Source organism: Vidua chalybeata, chromosome 9 (assembly GCF_026979565.1).
Source record: "Vidua chalybeata isolate OUT-0048 chromosome 9, bVidCha1 merged haplotype, whole genome shotgun sequence".
In the NCBI taxonomy this organism is placed as follows: Eukaryota; Metazoa; Chordata; class Aves; order Passeriformes; family Viduidae; genus Vidua; species Vidua chalybeata.
In genome coordinates, this window is record NC_071538.1 from 14,256,401 (window position 1) to 14,277,719 (window position 21,319).

The following is a 21,319-nucleotide window of genomic DNA, read 5'->3' on the forward strand; positions in this document are numbered from 1 at the left end:
ATCACAAACTGAACATCTGCTGTGACAGCCCAGCGAATTGTGGAAAAGGTCAGCCTGGCTCAACTCTGGCCAATCTCAGGGGTCCAAAATAGGTGTTAGGTCAATGCTGGGTCATGTTTCTTCTCTGATCTCTAAAGCTGTGGGTAGGAACTGTCTCCTATCATGTTTGACAAGGCACAAATCAAGTGCCCCTGCCCTGGAGTCCTGCTGCATGTGGCCTGGGACAAGAGAGTCCTGAGTATCAGGACCCAGCAGCTTCGTGTCCTCAATCCAACAGCCAGTCAAGTCACTGGAGATCGATTTTCAAGCCAGTGCCATCCTAAGGAAGGTGCTGCTGTCTCTGTGCTGCTGTGGAGCATCTCCATGGGCCACAGCTGCAGCTCTACAGAGTGGGTAGGAGTGAGATGGGGAGGGAGTGATGTCATCATGGCTCCATGTAACCACTTGCTCTCTCCTGCCTTCAGCTTGCTGGACTGTCATAGAATAGTTTTAGGTGATTAACAGCGCACATATAGTCTAGCTGTTCTTGTTATGCTACTAATACCCTGGAGTATGACAAACTCTTAAGTAGTTTGACAGGTTCTGTCTGCCCCTACCTCATGGAGGATCTAAAATAAAATGAATTAACTAACTATTCCTGGCCTTCCTGATGATTTCTCAGGTCTGGCTGGGGCTCCTGTGTCCTTCTGTTGGGTTAAATAGTGGATGTGACACTTGGGGACGTGGTTTAGTCATAAACATGGCAGTGCTGGGTTAACAGTTGGACTCTATGAATTTAGAGGTCTTTTCCAGCCCAAATGATTCTGTGATTCTAAGCAGCAATGAAGACTGGTGTTGTGAGAGTCAGCTGGAGGTGAAGCAGAAATCAGCCCTGCCATGTCTTGCACACAAAGTAGTGTCACAGAGGTGACTCAGAGTATTAACTGGCTTAACCCTTTGCAGCAGCTCTGCAAACCAGTGGTACAGGGTGACTGGCTGCAGAAGGAGGGTCCAGGACCTTCCTGGCTGTGGTTACTGCAGCTAAGAGGAAGGCAGTTGGCCATTGCTGTGGTGAGGCACAGGCACACCTGTTCAATAGATAACACTGCAGGGATGATCAGCTGTTGGATCTCTCTGCACTGTGCCTTTGCAGGCAGGGATGGAGCTGGACTCTGACCTGCCAGGAGAGCAAGCAGGCACTGGGGGGACCTTTGAGCTCTGCCAGCCTGCTAGTTTCATGGTCCTTCAACTCAGCCCTTTGTGTCCAACCTGAAGAAACTAAGGTAGCATGGGGTGGAGTTGAGTTGCTCTCTGCCACCGCCTTGCTGTGGTATGCAACAAGCAGACATGACATGAGGTGGCACACTGACAGTGTTGTGGGGGGGGGGGGGGGGTTGGGTGTTTCTGGGTGTAATGGCCTCACTCCTGCTGCCAGGATGCCTCTGCCGCCTGGGATAAAGCTATTCTGAGCAGGGAAGCCTGTCCTCCTCCCCAGCAAGTGCTTGGAGCATCTCCACCTGCTGCAGGCCTGCCCAGGGCAGGGATATAACAGCCAGAAACTGGCATTCCCATACCAGAACTCCCACTAAACTCTCTTCCCTATCCATGCTGGAGATGTAGCCCTGTGCCCTGATGCCACAGGACTCCTTCTCTGCTTGTAGGAAAGCAGGCAATGACAGAGATGTTGGAGGCCGGGAGAGAGCAGAGTCCTAAGCCAGGGCAAGGGGATGCCTGTGACCCGGGTCAGCTCCTGCCAGTTACTGAACTGGGCGTAACACTCACATCTTGGCAAAGGGGGCCCGGAACTGGAGACCGGAGCGCCTGCTGCCCGAGAGTGATGAAGAAGCGCTGGGGCGTGCCCGGCGTGGAGGCGGCAGCTGGGAAGTGAGTGCTGCCCGAGGCGGGGCGGCCCCGGAGGGAGGCGGGCACGACGGCCCCGCCGGAGGCGCCCGGGCCCGGCGGGCACTCCAGGGCGGGCACGGTCGGGGCACAGTCGGCACAGCCCGGGGCGCAGCGCAGCGACGCGGAGCCGGTGGCCGGAGCGCGATGAAGGCGGGCGGGGAAGCGCCGCACCAGGTGCTGGGCCGGCTGCGGTTCCTGCTGCAGTGCAGCGAGTGCTTCCGCCGCGCCCGGGCGCTGCCCGCCGCGCTCTGCTACGTGCCGCGGGAGGTGCAGTACAAGATCTGCAAGGACCCCTCGGCCGCCGCGGCCGCCGCCGCCCGCAGCCTGCTCAGCGTGTGGGACAGCCCGGGGCCGGCGCGGGGCGGCAAGCGGGCGGCGCGGGCCACGATCGAGGTGCGGAAGGGCGGCTGCCTGCGCGCCACCGGCGAGGAGTACTGCAACAGCGCCGGCCTCTGGGTCAAGCTCAGCAAGGTAACGCGGGTGCGGCACCGGGAACCACCCGGGCATGCCGGGTCCCGACGGCGGTGACAGGACGGGATGTGCCTTCAGGAGCAGCTGGAGGAGTACACGGGCACCCTTGGCTTGGCGGAGGGCTGGGTCCTGGCGCAGAGGTTCGGAGAGGGAGGAGATAAATTAGTCCCGGTTGACTCCGTGCAGAGGATCCAGTGTCAGCACCAAACGCTGGGGGTTGATTACAGACCTGCTGTCAGGTATGGCCCCGGGCAGGAACTGGGCACTGGAGATGCATGTGATCCGTCCCCACAGAGGCCGTGCAACCCAACCATCCCAAATCCCTTGGGCACGCCCAGCACAGCCCACTCACTCCCTCCAGCGCGGGTGGGACCCATCCCCGCCTAGCATCGGTGGGCAGGTGCGTGCTCCCTCGTAGATTAATCCTGTTTGCTTGTGGCAGCGCCTGCACAGAATAAAGATGATGCCAGGGGCGTTCTGAGTCATTTGAATTTGGGCTGAGCGATGTCACAGAGATAGTGCAGTGATCAAAGAGCTCAAATTTTATTTTTATGATGGAAGGTCATGTGCAGGGTGGGATTCCCCTGCTCTGTCCCAGCCTGTACCCGAGTGCACAGACACTCATCCTTCCCACAGCTGTTCCTGGGTGTCAGCCCCAGTGCCCCACTACTGCTGACTACACTTCAGGCTAAGGCAGTAATGGACACTCTGAGCGCTGACACATCTTTTCCATTGTGTGACTCCTCCGCCCCTGTTGCTCCAGCTGGGAACAAGTGGTGGACCTGACGTACTCCATGCGCCTTGGAGAGATGCCCAGGCTCATAGAGCAGGATGAGGCCGCTGTGCAGAAGTTTCGGTATGAATGTATCTCCTTGAGCAGGACTGCAGCATCCTGAAGGGCTGCTGACCAGGGCCTGGACGTGTCTGCAGGGCCAAGACTGGCTTCAAGGGTCTGGAGGGGGGAGGATGAGTGCCATGAGATGCCTTTTACATTAGTACCTCGGCACTGCTGAAGTGAAGATGGCCTTTGCTCCACAGACTATTGGAGTGACTGTGTACTGCTATTCCCACTGGGCTGGAGTGGCCATTAATACCTGGTGTGCTGGTGATGAGATACAGCCGTGCCATCTGTCTGCTGCAGGGACAGTGGCCTGGCACCATGTCAATTTGGTGACCATGAGACACTACAGCCAATCTCAGCTGGGGCTCCTGCACACAGCTGGTGGGCAGGTTTGGGGCGCAGCCTGGTCTCCTTGTCCTGTTAACAGAGAGACTCCCTGCAGGTCCGTGCCCCCAGGCTGGACCTATGAGCACGACATGGAGCTGGGGCGCTTCCTGTACGATCACAGCGAGAAGAAGCTGCAGTGCGTGGACTGCACCAAGGAACACATCAACAGCATCGAGGTGTCCTCACACATGGTGCGTAGTGGGGCTCCTCTGCAGCCTAAAAGCAGCATAAAACATGTGAGCATCACCACAGATGTGGGGTGGAGTGGCCGGCTGTGGCTGTCCCCTCTGCAAGGGGCAGGGATGGTGGGCGTTTTGCTGCTCTAGCAAAGCTGTTGGGAGTTGGGTGTTGGGGGCAAAATCCCGCTGTGTCTGGGGCACTAAGGGTCCACAGCCATGCCTAGTTTGCTGTGTCAGGGAGCCACCATCCACCCAGAGCCTAACAAACCAAGGGGCTGGCCTGTTCCTGACCTCCTTTGGACCCACAAAACACATCTCAGAGGAGGCCATGGCATGTCCAAGGATGCTCATCTCCCTCCCTCTGCTCACTGCACTCTTGCAGGAGGATTGCGTTGCAGCCCATCTGACAGACAACCTGACGTACACCTTCTGGGAGAGCAGTGGGCCCCCGGGGCAGCACTGGGTGCGGCTCAACATGAAGAAAGGCGCCATTGTCAAGTGAGACCTCGGGGTGTCCCCTCCATCCCAACAGCTGTGCCAGGGAAGGGTAGGGTGCGGGGCAAAGCACCATCTTCTTCAACCCAGCTTCCTCTTCAACACCAGGGGTGTGGGGTTGAGGTGGGGGACAGCTGCTGTCAAAGGCACCCCAGGAAGACACAGCTTTGCCCCAGGTCTGGGACAACTCTGGGGGTACCTCTGGGCCCAGGCAGCTCATGAGGGGAGGACAATGCTGTTCCTTGCTCTTCTCACCCACAGGAGGCTGTGGCTGATGCTAGATGGGCAGTCCAACTCCTATGTACCCAGGCGAGTGGCTGTGTATGGGGGAACACCAAGCAGGCTGCAGCACCTGAGAACAGTCCTAATTAACGAGTGAGTAATGAGTGAGGAGCAGCCTGTGCCCAGCTTGCGCCAAACTCCTGAGCTGTCTCTGAATCCTATTAAGGATGGGGCTGGAGCTGGTTCTCAGTGATTTGCCAGTGGCTCTCCAAGGGTTGGAGCTCCCCGGGTGCAGGCTACATCTACTCCCACAAATGTGGTGGTCCCTGGCTTCCATGTGCCAGTCAAGTGCTTTAATCTCCTCTCCTGCTCCTCACCCATGCTGTGGCAGCTGGTCTGCAGCATGCTTCCTTCTGCCTGGTGACTTTAGTGGTCTTTCTGCCTCTTCCTCCTCACTTCTGGGAACACACAGCACTGCTGCCACCTTCCTGAGCATCTCTGCCATGCTGTAGCCAGGAAGTCCTGGGGTGCTTCACCTCTCCATCTTCACCTGGAGCACCCTTCTCAAGGCAGGCAGGGGCTTACACGGGAGTGCAAAGGTCTCCAAAGGTCTCCTTGGCCTTCCCCCAAAACGTGCCTGTTTGATGTTCTCTGGCTGAGCAGTGAAATCTGTCTCTGAAGAGGTACCCATGAGACTGCAGAGGTGTCCTTTGCAGTGGCAGGAGCCAGCTCCTCACTGCATCTGAATGCTTGCAGTGTTTTTTCCCCATGGGCTCACAGGAGTTTGATGGGACCTTGACAAGATGTTGAAAATACATTTAGTATATTGCTCATTTACACAAATCCCTGTTTCTTTCAAAAACACACCACACTTGCATGACCAACTCTGCTTGAAAGATTGGTTCTGCCCTTGTGAGATGTGCTGGGACCCCCCAAGAACAGTGACATGCTCTCAGCCATCTTGTCTTTCTGTACTGCTTTGAATTTGTGCTCTTTTCTGGCTTTTTGGATGCGGCTTCCACCTTCTCCAGAACGTCTCTGTGCCTCTGACAGCCTCTTCTCTGCTTGGGCACCTCCTGCCACAGCCCTGGTGAGGTGGGGGGGCTTTTGCATGGGTAGAAGCACATCCTTGGCTGGGGAGCCAGAGTGGCCTGTGCCTTGCTGGCCACCTGACCATTGTCTGTGCCTCATGGCTCTACCATCTCCCTCCATGCTGTGTGCAGGAACAGCTACCAGAACGTCTGCATCCTCCGCGACATGAAAACCCACATGCCGGTGCTGGAGATCCGCTTCCTGGAGTGCCGGGGTGAGCCTGTACACCCAGACTGTGGCTGCCAGCCCAGCTTGGTCCTAAACCTGCACTAGTCCTGACCCTGCAGCTCTTCCTACCACACTTACTGCTTTTTGGGATCCAATGGTGGGAAGGTTGAGGAATGAGCTTCATATGAAACGCTGCATGAGCTGGGGGCACCTCACCTCTTGTTGCAGTATCCAAGCCATGCTGGCTGCAGCACATGCAGCATCACTGTTCTTTCTTGGCAGACCAAGGGTACAATGTCCGTCTGCAGGGGATTAAGATTGTGTCCTTCTGGGAGTGGGACCTGATCCTGAATGCCGACATGTTCCAGCCAGCCCGGCTGGTTCGCTACCCTCTCCTGGAAGGCGTGGATGCCGACGTGCTGTACCGGCGAGCTGTGCTCATTCAGAGGTATGGCACAGGGATGCCCCAATTCCTACAGTGATCTCAGTCCCAAAAAGCATCATGCCTTGACCTGCAGGGCAGCCCCAGGCTGGGGGCAGCAGTGGCCCCACAGAGTGTGAATCACTCTGCAGTGATTCAGCTGCAGGGCAGCATCATGGGCTGGGCTGCCTTTGTTTGCAGCATTTTTTGGGGGGAAATGAAATAAAGCGCTTGGACAGAGGGTGTTGGGTGGGTGCTCCCCTCATGTCTGATGTCCCTCGACGGGCTGGAGGGGACCCATGTGCAGGGAGCACAGTGCCCAGGGGTTGTGCTGAAATGCCACTCTCCTGCAGCCTCACACTGCTTCTCTCCTGTCTCAAGGTTTGTCCAGCTCTTGGAAAGTGTCCTGTGTTACCTGATCCCCCTCTCCGAGGACAGCATTGGCACCTTCAATGCACTTAGGGTGAGCATGTGCCAGGCTTCCCTGGGATGGTGCCAGTAGGGACATCTCCTCACAAGTTCAGGTTTTCTGGGGGCTGTAGTGTTTCCTCCTTATCCAGTGGGGACAGACCAGCTCAGGGCTGAGAGCTGCCATGTTTGGCATTGCCTGAGCGATGGAAGAGCATCCTCTGTGACCCCAGGGCTGACTTGAGGAGAGGAAAAGACAGCAGGTGGTGGCAGGATCAGACCTCTAACCATCCCTGCTTGTCCCTTGCTAGAGCATGAAGCCATTCCTGCTGCTGTCCAAGCAGAGTGAAGCCCTCATTGCCCACTGTCTTCAGTCCTCGGAGAGCTCTGCTCCTCACACCCTGCCAAAGCTCTACATCAACCGGCTCCTGGCCCGGGAGCACCGTGCCAACCCCACACTGGACCCCAGCTGTAGGAACGCTGTCTTCACCCAAGTATGGCAACACCATGCCCTGTGCCAGGTACCTGTCACTTCAGCAGGTGTCTTGCCCCCATCTCATCCCCTTTCTGCTCTGCTACTCTCCAGCTGTATGAAGGCCTCAGATCTTCCAAGAACAATCAGCCCCTGGACTACAGGTAGGTCTTCAGTGTTACATTTGTGGAGTGTCTCTTCCCCAGAGCAGGGTGCAAGGGGATTCCAGGTGCTGCTGGTATGCTCAGAGTAGAGATGTGCATGGGGCTGTTGCTTCCCCACAGGTGGCCCCTGACCTACAGCCAGTGGTGGGAGTGCGATTTCATCACTGAGGGCATCATTGACAATGGTGAGAGCTCTCCCCTGGTGTCTCATGTGTTGGGGCGCAGCTCAGTGGGTGTCCATGCTGTTCTAGCTGCTCTGGGAGAGGCAGCCCTGCTCTGCAAACATAAACATGAGATCGTCCCTGTATCTCCCCTACCCCACCAGTGCTGCTGCTGCTGCCCCAGGGAGGGGGGCAGCTTGGCCAGATCCTGTGGCTCAGTGTCTGGCCCTAACCATCGTCTGCCCCCCCTGTAGGTGGTGGCTTTCGGGACAGTCTGTCAGACGTGTCAGAGGAACTGTGTCCCAGCTCCAGCGATGTCCCAGTGCCCCTGCCATTCTTTGTGCGCACCTCCAATCAGGTTTGGCATCCCACTGTCTGCCTGTCCAGGCCAGGGGAGTCAGCCAGCAGAGCCTGGGGTGTTAGCCTTACCTTAATGCTTGCAGAGCTATTGGCTGGGGGGAGCTGTGCTTGTACCTGTGTGGTGGAGATCTCCTGGAGGGATGTAAAGGGCTGGAGAGGCAGGTGGAGGGGTGAATGTGGGGTAGGCTGCAGGAGAGACCATGCTGGGCTCGTCAAATCTCTGTGTCCTAAGAGTCTCTCCCACAGGCTAACAGCAGCAGTGACACCAGGGACATGTATGTCCCCAACCCTTCCTGCAAGGACTTTCCCAAGTATGAATGGATTGGGCAGCTGATGGGAGCAGCCCTGAGGAGCAAGGAGTTTCTGGTGAGGACAACAAAGCCTTCCTGGCCAGTAAGGGGCCACCCTGTCTTGGGCAGAGGGGCTGCCCATGGGTGAAGGAGAAGCAGGAAGAGAATGCTTGTGTCCACTCCTTTTGGCAGATCCTGTCTTTGCCGGCGCTAGTGTGGAAGCAGCTGGCAGGGGAGGAGGTCAGCTGGAGCAAGGACTTTCCCACTGTGGATTCAGAGCTGGTGAGCAGGGCTGGGTGCTGGCAGAGCAGTGCTGTGCTCTCTCATGGCTGCTCTGGCTCCACTGTGGTGGCTATTGCTCATTTGGATTGCAGGTGAAGCTGCTGGAGGTGCTGGAGAGGGTGGACAGGGAAGGCTTTGAGTTCATGTTTGGCAGAGAGTTGACCTACACAACAGTGCTGAGTGACCAGCGTGTGGTGGAGCTGATCCCCAACGGCAGCAACACCGCTGTGCGCTACGAGGACCGCAAGGAGTTCATCCGCCTGGTGCAAAAGGCTCGGCTGGAGGAGAGCAAGGAGCAGGTGACACTGTCCCCCAGGGCTGACAGGGCTGCAAGGGAACCCTGCTCCTGTGGCAAGACATCTTGGTATTTGTGGGACTGGTGGTTGCCAAAATGTGTCCGCAGTTTCAGCTGGGTGGTTTCTTTGTGCATCCCATGCCCAGGGTGTCCATGTGTCCTGGGTATCCCTTTTGGGGTCCTGTGGTCGCTGTCCGCAGAGCCCTAGGTGGCTGCCCACTAGGTGGACCCACTGTGGTGACAAGGAGCCCGTCCTGTGTCCCCACAGATTGCAGCCATACGTGCTGGGCTGCTCCGTGTGGTGCCCCAGCCTGTGCTGGACCTGCTCACCTGGCAGCAGATGGAGAAGAGGATCTGCGGGGACCCGGAGATCACAGCGGCTGAACTACAGAAATTCAGTAAGTCACAGGGCCAGCCCAGAGCTGCTCCCTGCCCTCCACAAGGGCAGGGGATCCCCTTGATAATGCTTGTCCTGCACATGCATCCTGGTCATGGGGTGCCTGAGAGGATTAGGTAGAGGGTCCCTGGATGCTTCAGGTTTAGCAGCAAGCCCCACTGAACCCCGCTCTGGTCCATCTGGTTCTTAGCTGCTATGGGCAGAGGTGAGTGGCTGCTCTGCAATCTAGGACCTCTGTTTCTCCACCCACCATGACACAAACTGCTGGTCCCACTCAGGAGTACCAGGGGCTCTCATGGGCTCACCGAGAAGCAGAGGGTCTACTCCTTTCCTTTGCTTTGCTGGGAGTTTCTAATTAAGCCATTGCACATTCTTTGTTGCAGTCAAGTTTGATGACTTCCCCTCTGATGATACCCGTATCCAGTATTTCTTGGAGGCACTCAACAACTTCACCAGTGGTGAGTGACCCCAAGCCTTTACCTGCTCTTCATGTGTAGTAGGACGGGCTAGGGTATGGGGCACCCAGTGCCCTGTGCCCCAGGGCTGCTCACCAGGTGCTTCCCTGGGAAGCAGCTGGGGTCATCCCACCCGGCCCTTCCTGGGATTCTGAGAGGATCCCTTAGCTTTGCCCCATGCTCCTGGGGTTATTCTGCAAGGCAGATCTTGCTGTGATAGACAGTCCTGTCCCTGAGACCTGTGCTCTGTCCTTCCCCTCAGAGGATCTCAGCCGTTTCCTCAAGTTCGTCACCGGCCGGAGCCGCCTCCCAGTTCAGATCAACGTCTACCCGGAAAGGTCGAAGTGAGTCCATCCTGCCTGGGGTCCCTGTGCCATTCTGGGGTCCCCACATGATGTCAGGTCGCTGTGTTGGGATCTGACTCTCCTTTTTCCCAAGCTTGGATGCATTGGACCTGATGCCACAGGCCTGCACGTGCTCCTGCTCCTTCTTCTTGCCCAACTATTCCTCGTGAGTTGAGCTGGGGATAGGGATGCTCCCCACTCCCTGGGGCTGGTGTTGGGGTTCCCATCAAGACTCCCCAGGCCTTCCCCTGGGGGATGTCCCAGCAGGTGTGGGGAGGGAAGCCTGAGGTTTTCTGTGGTCATCATGGGTGTGACCTGGCGTTCCCCCTGCCAGGGCCAAGGTCTGTGAGGAGCTGCTGCGCTACGCTGTGTACAACTGCATGTCCATCGACACCGACAAGAACCCCTGGGATGAATGAGACCCCCATGTGCCCCACGCCATGGACACTGTATTCAATAAAACTGCAGGGCCAGATCCTGCTCTCCTGCCCCAGGTGCTGTTTTTGTCTGTGCTTCTCTAGGTCTGGGACTGGAGCGTGTGGCCAGTGGTGCAGCTGGAAGGGCCAGCATGGCACCGGCCGCTGGGTGCTGCGCCCACACAGGCTCCTGCGGGGTGCAGAGCGTGCCATGTGGGGGTGGGGAGTGCTGGGAGTCCTGTCACTTCTCTGGACATGGTGTGGGGAGCACAGCTGTAAACTGACCCCACACAGAGCCCCCAGTACACCCCACACAGAGCCCCCAGTGTCCCCAGTACACCCCACACAGAGCCCCCAGTGTCCCCAGTACACCCCACACCCCACACAGAGCCCCCATTGCCCCCAGTACTCCCCACACAGAGCCCCCATTGCCCACATTACACCCCACACAGAGCTCCCATTGCCCCCAGTACACCCCACACAGAGCCCCATTGCCCCCAGTACTCCCCACACAGAGCCCCCCGTGTCCCCAGTACTCCCCACACAGAGCCCCCATTACACCCCACACAGAGCCCCCAGTGCCCCCATTACCCCCCGCAGTCCTCCCTGCAGCCGCCTGGGGGCGCTGTTCCGCCGAGCGCCCCCCGCCGCTAGGCAGGGATCCATGACTCGGCGCTCGGCAGCGAGGGGTCCCTTCGTTCGGTGTTCCTCTCGCTATCCTGGCTGGGTGGAGGCCGCTCGCAGCCCACCGGCGAGGCGGATCGATTCTATCGGCGCTCGCGCGCGATCGACGCTCTCGGCTGTCCGCGCGCAGGCGCAGCGCGGCCGCGCCGCCATTGCTGTGCTGTCAGTGCCGGGAGCGGTCGCAGGGACCGGAGCAGTGAACCGGCCTTGTCTCACCTGTCCCGGTGAGGCCCTGCCTCTCTGTGTCGCTCCGCCGCACGATGGAGTTCCAGGCCGTGGTGATGGCGGCCGGAGGCGGCTCCCGCATGACGGACCTGACCTCCAGCATCCCGAAGCCGCTGCTCCCGGTGGGAAACCGGCCCCTGCTCTGGTACCCGCTGAACCTGCTGGAGCGCGCCGGCTTCGAAGGTGAGGCACGGCGGGGTCTGGGCGTGCTGACCCTGGTGACTGCGGGCTCCCCCTGGTCCCTACGGGCTGTCGCCGGTCACCGCCGCCGCTCCCGTCCGTTCTCCCGCCGTCCTGATGCCGTGTCGCAGGTGCCCTGTTGGACGGGGCAGGTGCTGCAGCACATCTCTGCGCTGGAGCTGTGCTGGTGGCCCCTGTCACATCCCTTCCTGCCCTCTCGGCTGCGCTCTCTGTGCCTGTATCCTCTACCCCTCTTCTCAGCGAGGGCCGGGGGTGTCTGAAAAGAGGTGTGTCGGTCTTTTCTCTCACGTAACAAGTTACAGGACGAGTCTCAAGTTGCACCAGGGGAGGTTTAGATTGGATATTACGAAAATCTTTTTCTCTGAAGGAGTTTTAAAGCATTGGAACAAATTGTCCAGAGAAGTGGTGGTGGCACCATCCCTGGAAGTGTTCAAAAGCCATGAGTATATGACTTGAGGACGTGGTTTGGTGGTGAATGTGGTGGTGATGCAGGTTGGTTGGACTTGATGATCTTCAAGATCTTTTCCAACAGTGCAGCGATTCGAGGCCTTTCCCACCACTGGTGTCATTCCCTGGGTCGCTAACCTTGAGTCTCCTGTGTTTCTTTCTCTGAGTCATTAAGTGTCAGCTCTCCGGGGATGGCTCGTGGTTTGTTGTTTCAGCCTGGCCCGAGTTCAGGGCTGCTGGCTCTGTCTGAGGTGCTCAGCCTGTGGGGCAGCAGAGCCAAGTGCTGGGCTTTGGCCGCAGCAGGGCGGGCACAGCGGCAGACTCGTGTTGCTCACCTGTGGGCTTTGTTTCACACTGGGATTAAGGTGGTATTTAGTATCTGGTGAGCTTCTTCAGTATCTTCTGAGGTTAGGCTTTTGTTCACCTTTTCAGTGCTGGACCAAATCTTTCTGTGGCATCCCCCCAGCTTCTTATAAAGCTTCTTCCTGACACCTTTCAAGCGTTCGGGTATTTTATGTTTGTGTTTCTGCTTCTCTGTTTTGTCTCTGTGATTATTCTGTGCTTCATCCTGAGTCTGTGGCTTTCTTCCTGACTGCTTCTATCTTCTGTGGAGATGTAAAGATCAGCTCATGATTATCCATGTTAGCCTCTTCCTATTTCAGTGTGAAGGAACGAAACTAAGATCAGACTTTGCCTTTATTCTGTTTCATTAGAAAAGCCTAAAGAACTTATGTTCTTTGGATTTTTTTTGAAATCTGCATTCTGAATGTCTGCCTTCTTTGCCTGTTCTCCTGTCACTTTTTTTTTTTTTTTTTTTTTGGCAATACTTTTATCCTGCAATGGAAATTTAGATAGCTAAAATCTTATGTGTAATCAGTATTGTGCTTTGTCTGGCTCTTTATTCATAAATAACCATTTCCACTTGATGCTCTTGAGCACTAGTAGCTGCCCCTCTACTCAGCCCAGGTGAGGCACATTTGGAGTGCTGTGTCCAGTCCTGGGCTCCTCAGGACAAGAGAGACATGGAGCTCCTGGAGCAGGTCCAGTGGAGATGATGATGGGACTGGAGCATCTCTCTTATGAGGAAATGCTGAGGGAGCTGGGCCTGTTCAGCCTCGAGCAGAGACAACTGAGAGGGAACCTCATCAATGTCTCTCAATATCTGAGGGAAATGTCAGAGGATGGACCAGGTTCAGCACAGTGGTGCCAAGCAATGGTACAAGAGGAAGCAGGCAGAAAATGATTCCCAGGAAGTTCGACCTGAACATGGGAAAAAAACCTCTTTAATGTACAGGTGACTGAGCACTGGGACAGGCTGTGCAGGGCGTGTGGGACCTCCCTCATTGGGGATATCCCAGAGCCATCTGGATGCAATCCTGTGCAATGTGATTTGAGATGAGGCTGCTTGAGCAGGAAGGCTGGATCAGATGACCCAGTGTGGTCCCTTCCAGCCTGAACTGTGCTGTGACTGTGTGATAGTGCTGCAGTCAGATCTTCCTCCTTTCTCACATGTAGTGCTTCAGCTTCTCTCTCTCCAGTGAAAATGTGGACATGCAGGGTTGTAGTCAATAAATGTATTCAGCTTCAGTAAGCAAACTGCCACCTTCCTGCTCCTTCCTTGCTTCACGCCCGTGACCAAGCTGTACACTCCTGTATTAAATGATCCAGTGGCATGAATTCTCTCCCTGGATGATTAGTTCCTCATACTTGCTTATGTAAGTAAGTAGGTGTTCCATGGGCTGACTCACTGTGTTTCTTTTGCCCTAATTGCAAGTGCTTCATCTCTCCTAATATTTAGGAGACCTTTGCCCAGCTCTCCAGGTTTTTGCTGAACAGTGTGAGCTTAAAACCTGCACCTGACGCCAGTTCCCTCTTCATCAGTTAATTCTTTGCCTAATTCAAGGTGTGCTTTCAGTCCTATTCTCTAGGTTCTTCAGCCTCTTTTGAATCCACATTGGCATCCAGTATGGGAGTAGAAGAGCAGCCATGTCTCTGGCACCATACAATTCCCATGTTTGCAGTTCCTTCGTCTTTTCTTTTAATAGATTCAGGATGAGTTTAGTTTTGATTGATGCAGATTATTCCTGATGTGTTTTCATCTTGCCTGTACTATTATTATCATTATTATTTATTATTTCCCATAATTCTCTGTTAAAATTCCATGTGGAATACAATGTTATAGTGTTTAGGTGTTTTATTTGGGATATTTTAACTGGAAAATGTGATTGTTGCTTTTCCTTCCCGTTCTTAAGACTGGGGGAAAAGGTTTCTTGTCATCTTGTTTCCTCAGTCTTTTCTTTGCAGAGCTTCTGTTCTCACATTCTTCATTTTGGAAAATATGCTTTCATGCCAGTGTTGATTTCCTTCAAATATGCATTTATCCTTTTTCTTTTGTAGATGGAATGAATTTGTTGCTCATATATTACTCCACTTTCTTGCCAAGCTGATGCTGAGAAATCGTTTAACCATTGTATTGTAATAGTGTGGTTGGTGTTGTCCACAGAGGATTACACAGGATTGGGGCAGCAAAAGACAGAGCTCTAAAGTGTTGGTGACATGAACACGGGGTCTCATTGGTCTGTTTGAGGACATATGGTTTGAGGTTGCTGGTTAATGATAGAAGAAGTGTCTGTTCTATCTTGCTAACTCATGCCACACATGCAAGTCTCCCTTTCAGTAACAACCTCCACCCAGCAAAGCAGGGGAGATTGTTTTCACATTCATTGGAGTTTAATTCTTTTCTTGAAGAGTTACTGTTGACAAAAGAGCTTGACTGGGTGGAGAACCCAGTTATGTTACTCAAGCCTTTTGACAGTTCTATCAGCCTTTCTAAATAAAAAAGTGGCTGTATCCTATTTGTGATAAATATTATTTAGCTTTTTTTCTGCTTCATCTCATCTCACTCTCCTTTGTCCTAGAGGTCATTGTGATTACGAGGAAGGAAATCCAAAAGATGCTAAACCTCGACACAAAAATGAAGCTTGATTTTGTGTGCATCAGTGACAACATGGACATGGGTACAGCAGATTCACTGAGGCATATTCACCAGAAAATTAAGGTATTACTGTCTTTTATTTACCTTAACTGGAAGTTGTTTGTTTATATTTTTGTAACAATGTAAGGAGTGTCCTGTGTAATGTGTAATGATACTGTGCATAACTGAATTTCCTCGTCTTCAAAAGAGCTGAATTTTGTGAAGATCACCCCACAGGGGAACTCATACAAAGACTCTGAATTATTGGAATTGAGAGCTGGGAATGGTGGAGCCTGTTTAGGCTGGGCTGCTCTTGGTCAGTGTTAGCTTTCTGACAAGGTAATTAAAAGGTTGTATTCTGTGATTTTTTGATACGGTGTGTGATAGTTGTTGTCTGTCTACATAGTGCTTGGGGGAGTAGCTCTGCACAAACGTTCCTTGCTGTCTAAGGCAATGCAGTGATGCTCCAGAAAGTTTGTGTTCACTGCTGGCCATGACACAGGCATGCCTGGACTGTTGGGTCAGTGACTTGTGCTTGGCTTCAATTTTCTGCTTTTCCTGGGCTTTTGCTCCCTTGGTCTTACAGTAAGCTCCTCAGTAAACAGTGCCCAGATGTGATAAAGGGCTGCTGTTCAAATAAAACCAGCAGTTTATAGAATTTTAATTTCCAGCTGCATAATTAAAACACTCCCATGTAAGGCAGAAATGCTGCTTGGAGCTCTTGCTGTGATCTGGGACGGACTTTTGTTTTTGTTGTTGTCATAGACTTAATCATAGGATTTGTTCCCTGCCTGTTTAGGCCATCTTAGCCAAATTGCCTGTTTAAATAAATGTTGCAACAGAACATCAATGAGTGCTTAAGTCCTGAGGTTTCTTTTTGAAGCCCTTTTTGAAGCTAATAAAGTGTAGTGTTAGAGTCTATATACTCCAGAGAGAAAGACTCCATTTGAGACAAGGTGAAACTTCAAATACGGATGTGTAGATGGCACAAGAAGACAGATCTGGCAAGGGATTCATGCACAGACTAGTATTTAGAGGGTGAAGAGAATACATAACAAAGAAAATCAAAATTAACAAAATCAGTTTAACTGAACTGACTGTTTCAGTCATGTGGAGAATCACGTTTTGTCCTAACTTAGTTTGGCAGTATTTTTTAAATACATGCATGCAATAAGGGAGTATCTGCACTGCAAATTGGGACCCTGACCTTACAGTTTTATTGCCTGATCAGTGACAAGCCCATATGTTGGGGTGTCTGTCTTTTTGGTAATCCAGGCAGGTCTGCTTAGGGGCCCTGGGAGACAACAAGTAGAGTGTCTGTGAGTTAGAAAATAGCATGTCTTCACAGGCGGCAGTGTTGATCTTCTGTTTATTTTCCAGAAAAAAGGCTTAGAGAAGATGTGAGGTAGTCCTGAAAACCACACAAGTTTTCCTAAGTCAGATGCTATGTATGAGCGGCAGCAGCTGCTTCTGCCCTTTTTATTCCATGTCTGTTTGCCTGGGCACAGAGGACAAAGTGGTCTCTTATTTGAAAGAAGCCTATACTAAGTTCTTGAGCAGATTGCTGCACTGTGTATTTTGGAGTCATTCCTCTAGTAAATGCATACCACTGGTGCACCTCTTACAGGGTATGCCCTCTCCTGTGTGATATAGGTGAGAGAATTCCACAGTCGAGGTAGCTGAAAAGCTGCTGTATGTTGGCTGTGTTTGCAGTGCAGTGGGAGAGTCATCTCGTTGAAGAATGAGTTTCCCTGGTGAAAACAACTGCTTCTTGTGGCCATAGTTTGCTGGCAGGCTTTTTGCAGCCCATGCCAAAAGTCTGATGAGAAGTTTAAACTGGTTGCTGAAACTTAGTTGTCACAAATTGAGTTAATTGCCCACAGACAGAAGAGCAAGTATGCTCAGTGAAAGCGAGGTAACATGGCACAGTATAGACAACTTGCTTGTCTGCAGTGCAAGTGACAGGGAGTAAAGCCAAGATTATAAATGCACAGTAAGAAATATGTCTAGGGGTAGCAGAACTGCTGATCACAAATTCTGAGATGTGCATAAAGCACTCTAAAGCATAACATTTCATGACTTGCTGCCTTGTCTAGTTTTGACTGAAGGAGTCTCACTGCTGCTTGCTGTGCCTGCAGTTTTGGGCCTTTTTGTTGTGTTGCTCCTTGGGTAATGAAGCTTGATACTTCAAAGATTAGATGTCAAGATTAGACTTAAAGAATTGCATTCAGAAGTAGCAGGAGAGCACGTACATGCAAAACCTGTAAGGACTAAGGAAGTGTAGTTTCCATTGTTTTCTTTCTTTATGGTGCTGGTGTTTTGGTGGCAGGTAAGACTGACTTTTCATTCACAGTAACAAGCATCTGACTGCCAGTCATACTTTTTGCATGTTCAGAAGTTCATGACAGCAAAGGAAACTCATTAAAGTTTTTGTTTGCTGTTTTCCCACTCTGTACACATAATAATGTTTTTGACAATTTTGCTTTGAAAGGTGATATACTAGATGCAGGTTCTATTGGAAGTCTTCCTGTTATTTTTGGCTGTCTCAGCCTACACTTGATTGACAAGGTAGCAGCTTCATTAGGGTTTTCATTTTCATTACAAGTCTGAATGTAGCCTTTTCTTGGATCCTTCATACAATAAAAATATTATGCTAAACTTGATTCCTAAAGGCACCTTCTTGAAAAGTAGTGAACATCAGAAAACTTGGTCCTGTGAGTTTCACTTTGTGTATTCCTAGGCCTGGGTGTCCGTCTGGCCTGTTCTTTACCAGTATTTCTGTAATTGACTTGTGTAGTGGGTTGTTTTGTTTGGTTTTATTAAACATTCTGTTCTGAATAGCAAACATCATTAATCAGTTTGCCCTCACAATTCTACAACTGAGAACTGAGGCATAATGAGGTGAAGTGATTTACCAGGGATCACTGAAGAGATTTGTACCAGTACTGGAAAGTGGACTTCTGTCTCAAATCTCTTACAGTTTTATGCATAAGATAACCTTATGGTAGTACATATTCTGTGTAATATTACATACTCTGTTTCCCCACATTCAGAAAGCCAGCAGGACAAGACATCAAATACAAGTTGAAGCTCTTTTAAGTGAAAACAGTTGAGGGAACTTTATTAAAGCTGTAGTTCAGTTTCTGAATCTCCAGTTGTGGTTTATTCAGTGTGTGCTAGACTATGATTTTAAAAAGGTCCTCAATCTGGAATGTGTCAGTCTGAATATAAGTAACTGAAAAATACTTTTGCATTTAATTATAAAAATATTTTTGCACTTAAATAATACTTAAAATAATTAATATGAAGTAGAAGCTAAGGAATTTTTGCCTGCGTTTATATTACCAAATAATAAAAAAAGACATTTGTAATTGTTTTACACTAAGTGCAGCACTTAAAATTATGTTGTCAAAAAGCAAAAATGTGGGTATAGGACCTATTTATTTCTTAAATGTTTTGTTATATACAGGGATATGAAAACAGTTTGATAAAGAACATTGTGACAACTGTTGATCAGATCCCTTAATTGCCCTCCTATGGACCATCCCAGCATTTCCCTGGAATGAGTTTGTTTCAGGATGCTGCTATAGTCTGTGTGCCTTATGACAGCTTTCATGGGTATCATTTTAATACCCAGTCTTAGGGTTTTGATAGCATTTTAATATCATAATCCATTTTATTCTTTTGGCATTTTAATTCTCTAGTTTCCTGCTCATCCTTTGAACGACTGTTAATGAATGGCTTTTCAAAATATGAAAATGAAAGCAGAGCTCCAAAGACTTAATTATTTTTCTGCTTATATGTAGAATTAGAAGTGGTAGAATGTAGGTTGTATAGACTCAGAGTTGATGGTATAACAATGCTGTTGTTGAACTGCCCTTTAACATCCTAGGGGTGTTTAGAGGTCTCTGTTACCTCACATTCTGGACTTGACAGAGCAGTAAGTCAGTCTTCATGCCTTTAGGTTTGGATTGACCTTCCTGCTCTTGAAGAGTGAAGAAAGCTCCCCTGCTTCAGATGGGGCTTTAGCAAGGGCATCATATATAGAGAAATTTATTCTGGAAGATTACAATCTGCTTCTGTCGCTGAGTAAAATCATTACAGGGACACTGTGTTTGTTTGTTTGTTTGTTATGCCTTCTGATTTTAATTTTTTTTAATTGTTCACATATGCAGTTATACTAGAGTAATTCTGAAGTGTTTTACTTAGTAAAAACTTCAGTACCTTTTGGGTTATTGCCTTTCCTGCAGCATGAAAATGACGTGGGTCCAGCAAGATTTACAGGATACAAAAAGGGGCACTGGCTTTTGACTATTTTACTTCATGACTATCAGTGTTTGAAAAACTGTGTTAACTAGTGGTATTTTAGTCTCCTGCTTTGATGAGCCAGTCTGCTTTTGTCTTAATCTCTTGTTTGCACTAAAGAATATTCTTGGACCTGTCAGGAAGTGTTTGAAAAAAAGAATTGTTAGCAGAGGTATAAAAATTCTTTTTGTACAGAAAATAAATCAAACTTTCCTTTATGAAATCTCATTTTCCACATCCACATTTTTTTTTCCTGTCACTTTCTGATTCTACTCTTTAAATATCTTTCATCAACCAGTTAGGCTGTTACTGGTTGCTGTTTCACCCATTACAGGCATGAGAGGCATGTTGCCTTTGCACACTTTTCTAGCAGCCTGGAGAATCTGTGTGGGGGAGGAAATAATTTGCTTTCTTAAGAATCAGGTCTTCTAAAAACGAAACTTTCATTAGGGACAAAAGAGCAAACAATTTGAATGTAAGGAAGGCTTAATCTAGCCCTGGACATGAACAACTAAATACCCCATCCTTAGATGTTAAGAAAACATTAATCTTGCTCTGCATTTGTACTCAAATTTCCTCATATATACTGCTTCAAGATTAAGGGGGTTTTTAATGTGATCAGTGTTTGGCATTTTTAGTAAAACAGTAAGGCTGATTTTGCAGGTGGAAACAGCAGGTGTTAAGGTGTAATTTAATAACTTCCATGACCTTGTTTTTATTTATTTTTATTTAGCATCCTAAACTTGCTAATTGCTTGGAGCAGTGTGGAAGGGGTTCTATGTAAGAGATACGGCTTTTCTTTACTGAGGAGAAAGCAAGTATATATGATTTTAATATTACTAGTCCTTGTTTCTGATTTTCATTGGTAAGCAGCACTGGCTGGAGCATTCAGGTGAGTTGAATCTGGGTAATAGGGAAATCAGTAAAAGTTTTGACCATTTCATTGGTGATATGTGATAACACTTTCTAGCAAGAGAAGAGACTGAGTGCTCTCTGCTGCAGGCTGTGGTAGCAGATGATGCAGTTTTGTTTTGTAGGCAGCTTGTCTTTCAGTGGTAATTTTTTTTTTTTTCGTTATTATGGGAAGCACCCTTTTTAAAAGTCAACTTATTTTTATGTTCCTTGTAATTTTATGTAATTAAATCCCCTGGCTCACTTAGGGAGGCTTTTCCTCTGCAGCTGATATTAGTGGACATGCTTTTTTCAAGTCATATTGTAAAGTCTTCTGGTACATCCAGTGTGGTTTTTTGCAGTCCAGATATAGGTCTTCATTTATTTGACTTCTGCTGACATTCTTGAAGGCCTTCTCTTGCAGTTCAGTAGACCTCCTTTGGCTGATTCACAGGACCAGTATGCAAAATGTGTCCTTCCTTGTTATAGCACATAGAGTTTGGCTGGTAACACAAAACTTGTGATTTCGGGAAATAGCAACAAGAAATTTGTGGTAGGAACTAGAAGCCCAAGAGTAAATTGCAATGTCTCAGAATGTACTAGTTGAAATAATGTGATGATAAGCAGCCACTCTGATGGAGGAAGGAAAGGTTGGTGCAAACTAGAATGTATCAGGATCAGGTAAAGTATTCTTTATGGTAGAGATGAGAAATTAATTGTATTGCTTAAGGCAATGTGAAGGGGTTGTTTGCCAAGAATACTGAGCAGGTGTGAAACTCAAATGTATCAAATGTGGGACAAACACTAGGAAAGGAGATAAGATATTCAGAGTGGAGTATAAATGAGTTTAAATTTGCTGTGAGAAAACATAGGCTGAAAATTACAGAAAAGTTTTAATCAGAGCAGAAATATGATTGTAGACACTTTTCCAGGAGTAAACAAGATAAGAATCCCCCAATTTCCTCTTAGAATAAGAATCTGTTTTCTTGTTGTATTTTTGTTTGCTTTTAAATAAACTAAGTAAATCAATAGCTGGAATGACAGGAGGCAAAACTCTTGACTCAGGAAACACCTTTGAGGACTGTTTTTCTGCGACCTCCTGCTTGTACCAGGCTGCTAAAGCTTTTTTGTGGATTGTAGATTATTACTATTGATGAAAAAAATAAATGGCAAGGGGTGTCACTATAGTTTACAAATGAGCTCCTCTGAAATTTAGGCATCTCTAATATTTGACCATTTTGTTTCCTGTGCCAAATTTTACCAGACCCACACAGCTGCTGTCTGGCCCCCCTCCTAGGCAGGGGCTCTCCAGGCAGCAGGTTGAAAAACCTGGTTAACTCATGAATCTGTGGATTGGGTGTGCCTGGATCAAACATTTGTCTTCACTGAGT

The 21,319-nt window shown here is 50.1% G+C and overlaps 2 protein-coding genes across 2 annotated transcripts in view; both read left to right on the forward strand.

Annotated features, from left to right (window-relative positions):
• The first annotated feature begins 1,897 nt into the window (after window positions 1-1,897).
• LOC128792255 (E3 ubiquitin-protein ligase HECTD3-like) lies at window positions 1,898-10,278 on the forward strand. The gene is made up of 21 exons (XM_053950512.1): window positions 1,898-2,352; window positions 2,431-2,591; window positions 3,116-3,208; window positions 3,636-3,771; window positions 4,142-4,257; window positions 4,516-4,629; window positions 5,700-5,782; window positions 6,019-6,184; window positions 6,539-6,620; window positions 6,877-7,059; window positions 7,152-7,201; window positions 7,322-7,386; window positions 7,617-7,720; window positions 7,969-8,088; window positions 8,205-8,294; window positions 8,387-8,593; window positions 8,858-8,987; window positions 9,370-9,444; window positions 9,704-9,785; window positions 9,880-9,951; window positions 10,120-10,278. Exons 1-21 carry the CDS (start codon window positions 2,026-2,028, stop codon window positions 10,202-10,204), a joined length of 2,541 nt encoding a protein of 846 aa, XP_053806487.1. The 5' UTR covers window positions 1,898-2,025; the 3' UTR covers window positions 10,205-10,278.
• A 744-nt stretch (window positions 10,279-11,022) lies between these two features.
• EIF2B3 (eukaryotic translation initiation factor 2B subunit gamma) overlaps window positions 11,023-21,319 on the forward strand; it is a 99,237-nt gene continuing 88,940 nt past the window's right edge. The window contains exons 1-2 of the mRNA XM_053950872.1: window positions 11,023-11,293; window positions 14,677-14,816. Of these exons, the coding sequence (XP_053806847.1) occupies window positions 11,146-11,293; window positions 14,677-14,816 (288 nt within the window). The 5' untranslated portion in view covers window positions 11,023-11,145. The remainder of the gene's footprint in view (window positions 11,294-14,676; window positions 14,817-21,319) is intronic.